Source organism: Malaclemys terrapin, chromosome 2 (genome assembly GCF_027887155.1).
Source record: "Malaclemys terrapin pileata isolate rMalTer1 chromosome 2, rMalTer1.hap1, whole genome shotgun sequence".
Lineage (NCBI taxonomy): Eukaryota > Metazoa > Chordata > Testudines > Emydidae > Malaclemys > Malaclemys terrapin.
Window position 1 is genome coordinate 187,610,983 of NC_071506.1, and position 7,009 is coordinate 187,617,991.

At 40.6% G+C, this 7,009-nt stretch overlaps 1 protein-coding gene across 1 annotated transcript; it reads right to left on the reverse strand.

Annotated features, from left to right (window-relative positions):
• Positions 1-210: 210 nt before the first annotated feature.
• IGFBP1 (insulin like growth factor binding protein 1) lies at positions 211-6,427 on the reverse strand. Its single transcript, XM_054021164.1, has 4 exons — positions 6,029-6,427; positions 4,336-4,514; positions 2,556-2,684; positions 211-939 (listed from the first exon to the last, which is right to left on the reverse strand). Exons 1-4 carry the CDS (start codon positions 6,387-6,389, stop codon positions 808-810), a joined length of 801 nt encoding a protein of 266 aa, XP_053877139.1. The 5' UTR covers positions 6,390-6,427; the 3' UTR covers positions 211-807.
• Positions 6,428-7,009: the final 582 nt, after the last annotated feature.

The following is a 7,009-nucleotide window of genomic DNA, read 5'->3' on the forward strand; positions in this document are numbered from 1 at the left end:
AAAGGTTGTACAATATTTCCTGTTATTTTTACAATATATCCAGTGCATACGTTTGGAAAATATAAACTAATATTCTCCTATCAGTGTTTCACTATATATTCCAGAGTCACTATTCCTTAAAAAGCAAAAAACAAAACAGATTGACATTGAAACAGAGGTGCAAAGCAACATGATATACAAACAAAATGGGTTTTTAATAGAAAAGTTAGGAACTTAACAGATTTTTTTTTTTAAATTCAGCTTTACAGCTGCAATCTATAAATACAGAATACAAAATGCAAGTTTTACATGCTATTTCCTCCGATATTTAGTGTTATTCCAACTGAAGTTTAACTAGCAGTGCTCTTCCAGAATAGAAAAACGCATATCTTTAAGAGCAATAATATTATGTATTTACATATAAAGTTATGAAGTGTTTGAGAATATAAATTAATAACAACACAGACACAAAAAATAAATGTACTATGAAATAAATAATTCAACGGGTTTACATACCATGGAATCTGTAGAGTACAAAAGCAGTTCATTATAATATATATAATATTATAATATAATATACAATATACAGGTTATAGGGCCCAATTCTGCAATCACTTAGACCTGTGTGTCACTTTAAGCATGTGACTAGTCCTGCTGAATTCAATGGTACTCCTTGTGGGAATGAGCCCTACCAACAGCGGGTCTGCTCACATGCTTAAAGTTAGCACATATTTAAGTACCTTGGTGAATCGGGCCTAAATGATGGCAGGATCAGGCCCTGCAACAGACTTTGTATGAGCAAATGGAAATGCTGTCATGTGTTTGGTCTTATTCTTGTGAGCTGAGATACTGTTGGCATTCAGGGTCGCCTTTCAGCTCAGGAGATCCAGGAATTCTTTTCCCACTCCTTGGATAGACACACCAACATCCAGCAGGCTCTCCAGCCAGCGAAGTTTCACACTAAGATGATGGGGGGGAGGGGGGAAGAATGACACTATGAAACTAAATGCATAAGTGTTTGGAAATGGCAAGAACTAGAAATCAGGAAGCTGCACTGCACAGGCGTTTTGTATTATCACACCCTATTCTTACAGAACCTCTCACCCTCCTCTCTCATGGCTTAGATTTTAGAAACCATTTAGCAACTGGGCCTGTGACCCCAGTTGAACTATGCTGGATGCAATATTGCAGCCTACTAGTATTTAAAGCAGTTTGCAAAATTCGGCTTGCTGACTTCCCGATGGACAGTCATAAATTTCTCCTGGGGTAGGGGGAGGGAAGGCAGAGTGTAGAAGCTGGGGGTAAGAACATTGACGCAGGGGCCTGATTCTCACTCCACTGAAGTAAGTGGGAGTTTGGACATTGATTTCAGATGGTGCACCTAAGACAACGGCATGTCACTCTGTGTTAGAATAGAGCGGGGCGGTGGGAAGGGAAATTGGGTTGTCGGGGTGTGACGGAAGGATGAAATCAGGAATGCAAACAGTGGAGACTGTGGGTGTGGTGTAAATTTAAGGGACCTTGAGTGGACTAGTAAATTTTCTTGACAGTTTTTCAAGGTTATATTAAATCATGACAAATCATCCAGAATTTGGAGATTCACGCTAGTCTCAGTCATGAAAAGGAAGATATGGACTAAGCTGGTATGGATGGAGTTTAGCCTAAAGTCTGAATTCCTTCCATGTTAGATTTAATCTGGACTCTTATTATTTTAATATAGTGTTGTGATTCTTCTAAAAAGGGGAGGAACTTAACCCATGTACATGGTCATGCGTACAAGACTTCTGTGAACCTGATATAATAGCCAAAGTTTGTAGATTGTTCTTAATATCCATTCGTAATACATCTCATAATGGCTTCTTCAGATTAACTATACTGTTTATGAATCTTATCAGTAATATCTTCCATATGCAATGTATTCAACTGTATTTTGTGTTCTATTCTTAGAAGGATAATCTCATCTCAAAACATGGAGAGTAAAATCCTGACCTGATGTCCATGGGGCCCTAGGGTGACCAGATGTCCCGATTTTATAGGGACAGTCCCAATATTTGGGGTTTTTTCTTATATAGGCTCCTATTACCCCCCACCCTCTGTCCCAATTTTTTACACTTGCTGTCTGGTCACCCTAGGCCTAGTGTCACCCACAGTGCATAGATTTCCTTCGCTCTACATAGGCCTTATTACACAATCGCCATGCTGACTACAAAGCATACTGTGAATGTAGATCGGCTAAGAATGCCATAATGGATTAGGAACATAGAGATGGAATTTGTTTAAGGATAGGCAGGAGGTTAAAGTACTTTGGAGGGGCTCTGTACTGCATCTGTTCTATGTATAACAAGAGGACTTTGGCCTCCTTTTCTGCTAATCTGAGCATTAAGATCACATAAAAAGAGAAAAAAGAAAAGAAACCCAATTTGCTCCAAATCTGAAAACTCAATATTCTTATTTTCACGATCAATTCATATAGCCACTGAAAACTCTGAGTTTGGGGATAAGTGATTATAATGGAAAGTTGGCGGTAACTGACCACTAGTCACAGTAGTGTGAGAGGGCAGTAAAAAGAAAAATACCTGTTTGCTGTGGTAAAATCCATTCTTGTTGCAGTTTGGTAAATAAAATTTGTATAGGTCTTCTCCAGTTCTCTGTTGAGCTTTAGCTAATTTATCCAGTGCTCTGTAGAGATCTTTCTGGCAAGGTCCCTGAAAGAATATTTATATATGTAATGTAAATGCTAACTTAAAAAAAATAAAAAATAAATAAACCCTATAAAAATCGGCATAAAGTCAACTAAGAGATGAAGCTGCAATTTGGGCCTAAAATCTGACATATTGCCTGCAGTTTCCATTCATGTCACTAACTAGGAACCAAAATGGAATATTCAAGGGTGGGATTTAGCCCTTTGTCTTTTAGTCATTAGGGTTATTTTCTGATCCCAAAAACCTGAGGATTTATGTTCCTAAATTCCCATGCATTCCCCTTACTAAATAATCACGTTAATGGTTAGACACTATTGGCCATTTCATCAGCTGGTATAAATCAGGATAGCCCTGTTGACTTCAAAGAAGCTATCCCAGTTTATACCACCTGAGGATCTGGCTTTACATTTTCAGGCATGTACATTTCCTGTGTTATTTTTAATGTATACAGAATAGGCTTTTTGTAAAAATGAATACCATATTGTTTGTTGCCCTGGTATTTATTTTTGCAAATAATTATAATACAGTTAAACAATTGGACATGGTTGTCAACCAATCCTTAAAATGTACTGGACAATAATTTTATAGCAAAGGATCATATCAAATCAGTAATAAGAAACAACAAAATCCAGAAAAATGTAAAATTGAGGGTAACATATGCTCTGTAATTCTCATTGTTTAACTAAATAAATAAATAAAATAAAAAGCATCACTGCATGAACAAAGAACTGAACAGTAGCCGACATGTTTAATGTTGAATAATGGTAAACAGGAGTGCTAAGATCAAACTAATATTTTTACTTTAGCAAAACAAAAATAACCTGAGTGTGTGATCCTGCAAAACTTTACATAGTGGAACCCTCATGTGGCCTCAATTCAGGAAAGCACTTAAGAAAACATAAAGCTCAACTTTAAACTCTGAAGTCAATGGGACTTAACCAGAATGCTTAAAGCTAAGCATCTGCTTAAATGCTTTGCTGAATACCAACAGACTAAGCACATGCTTCTGTGCTCCTTTAAACTGGGGCCCATACAAGTAAGGACTACTATTGTAAGGGTTGCAGGATTGGTTCCATACCACATCTCTATCCAGTTTAGATCCATCCACGTTCTACAAATACTCTGGATGATGCCTTCTAACTTCTATTCTTTGGTGCCCTCAAGTGGTGCTTTAAATTACTGATATACACACCACGCTGGATTTTAATAGTCTGGCAGTGTCAAATGTAGAAATTAATCATTATTGGCCTTCCTAAATGTTTTATGTGCACATGTTCAATATTATTTTGTGATCGTAAATAGGCAAATATATGTGGTTTTAGCTAGTATCTCATTATCAGTGTCTGGAATTTCTGGGCATTGGAGAGCTATTACATAATCAGGTATTTATCATGGGATAAAATTTACCTCTGTGCAGGGGCTTACAAGGGGCTAAAGTGATACACAGACCTTTTGCATTTACTTCTAATTTGCCTATCATTTAAGCACCCGATCAAGATATTCTAAAGGAAAAGGGCTATTGGCCGGTTGCACAAAATAATGTGAAGTCAATGGAGCTGTTAGGCTCATATGAAAATTTCATTCTGAATTTTCTGAATTCTAAATCAAAAGTTTATTAATAAAATGCTACTTGAAAGCTTGTAGGAGAACCCACCTGCTCCTTCCATTTCTTTAGTTCGGTGATTCTCTTTGCTTTCATGTTTTCATAAGCACTGATGGCGTTCCAAGGCACAGACTTGTCCTGGCCAGTGGGAAACGTCAGTTGATAGTTAAACAGCTGATCCTGTGCTATTTCAGTACTTTCTGGAGGTGCATCCTCAGGTTCCAGAGAGTCTATATGAGAACAACGTACCATTAGGGTAATAATCTGTGATACAGTAATCTTCTGTATTTATTTGAGTAAACCAATAAAATGAGTCTAAGAAAAGTCAGTTAGTTCTAGTAGCTCACACAGGAATTAAACTGTACTTGTGTATCACAGCAAAATAAACCCGTCATAAATTTGTGTCAGCACAAATATAGCAGAGGGTCTTTCATAAGCCAATTATTTTGTTACCATTTAGAATGCAAACTACTAGAAATGAATGATCTCACCCAACCATGGTATGCAGTGCAGGTGGTTGGCTAAACTAGAGGAGACTCAAATCAACATTGTAACCAACTTGGAGCCTTCAGTAGTGTAAGGAGGTTCAGTTTTCAATCTTGGAAGGGATTGCCCCAAACATGTACTCATGGCATGTTTCAATTAGTTCCAGGGCCTAGCTAACACATGCCAACAAAATAATTCATCCAGATAGGCAACAGATCTGGCCAACATGCAGTAGATCAAATAAACAGGGACAAGCCCAAACAATGAAGCACTCAGGCCCTGATTCAGCAAGGTACCTGTACCTAACTTTAAGAACGTGAACAGTTCCATGGAAATCAACAGAGGCTGTTAGCACTCATTGAAACTACTCATATGGTTAAGGTTAGGTACATACTTAAGTCTCTTATTAGATCAGGGTCTTAAACAGTAAAAAACAAGTGAAAAAATATCAATTAGTACTTTTCCTGTGATAATATTTTGGGCAAACTGAGGGGGACAAGAGTGTAAGATCACCTACTGGCCCTTTTTACCTGGATTTCAATCACAAAAATTGCTGAAATTCTGCAATAATATCCAAATGCATTTCTCCTTGTAATGCATCTCAGCCACTTGAGCAACTGTGTCTGGTTTTGCTCTCAGTGCAAAAATCTTATATCCACTACCATCTAACCATTTGTTACAGTTCAAATTAAGTTTTTTAACAAACAAGAAAACAATAGATTCCTCTGAATCCCTTTCTAATGAGGTGTAGCTGATTCTGACTCTTCCACAACCTATGTTTTGGTTTCTCCCTTGTCCTGCCTTCTCACCTTGATACTGCTATAAGCTTGTCTGAACCTTGGAAGGGGATGTGTCTGAGGGAGAGTGGCTCAAACGATGGGAAATTTTGTCTAGAAAAAATTGCTGATTCTTCCCCCAACCTTGTTTTGTATCCAAATTTTAAACTTTGCTAAATTTTCCAACCAGCTCAACCATAGCTGATCATTGCCAATGCCCCTCTCCTTCAGTGGTGCTGGAACTAGGGGTGCTGCTGCACCCCCTGGCTTCAAGTACAAATAACAAACACCAAATTCATGGTTTCCATCAGCAGCACCCCCACTGTAAAAATTGTGCCAGCACCCTCGCTCTCCTTCTATCACTGCTTATTCCATGCACCCTGTTCCCACAGTATCATCAACCTTAAAGAGGCTTTAAGTTCTGTATAGCACCTGCCATAAGAAGCCTGGAGTATATGTAGGGAGAGACAGTATTGATATACCTGCTGCCTCTGCCATCCGCATCCCTTCTGCATCTGTTGTTGGCAGGCATGCCCCTTGCCCACGGGTCAGGGCATACAGGGGTCTGAGCTCCCCTGGCCGCACCTGGCAGCTGAGCCCCTGGCCACAGCGCGCTGTGTACACCCCGCAGGCCTCCCCCATCTGGAGGGCACAAGTCTGGCAGCAGCCACAGCCCGGCTGATGGGCCCTCTCTGGGCAACCGGCAGCCACCGGCGGGCACAGCGCCAGCTTCTCCTCCGTGCAAGGGGCACAGTGCAGCGGCTGGAGGGTGGCCCCGAAGGCGAGGCGTGGGCCGAGGAGCAGCAGCCAGCAGCCGCAGATCAGAGCCCTTCTACTGGTCATGGTACGAGGAGCTAGGTCCGCTACACCCCGTGGCTACAGGCTGCAGAGGCAGATTATTCACAGGCGAGCCCAACCGCGGCCCTTTATACCCTGCTTTGCCTGCCTATTAATCTTTAACCCCAGGTTAGCTATTATCTGAGCGGGAGGGTTGGAGAAGCATCCTGTCATTGGTAGTTCGGATCCCCGGCTTCTCTCGCCCCCCTTCAGGTCTCTTCCCCCCCCCTTTATTAATTTTTCTCTTTAAAGTTGCAATCATACTTTTATTTGTTCCGCTCTGCCCCAGCCTGCTTGAAAAACAGGCGTGGGAGTGAGCAGAGGGGAAACGGATGGTGATGGGCTATTGTTTTTCCCTCTTTCTCCTTTTGTTTGTCACCAGACTCTCCTTTTTCTGGACGCTCAATAAAGATTTAAATATAAAAAGGAAGGAAGGGGGAGGCGGCGGGGGAAAACCCCTTGACACAGAAGCAGCTAACCTAATAGCTCCACAGCAATGAAGGAGGGGGAAAAAACACAACCCCCCCTTGTTTAATTTTCGTCATGTGGCTGTAGGTTATGAGGACACAGACATACCAAGCGAGAGGCCCCGAGGGCAATAAAACTATCAGGATCCGGTAACTACT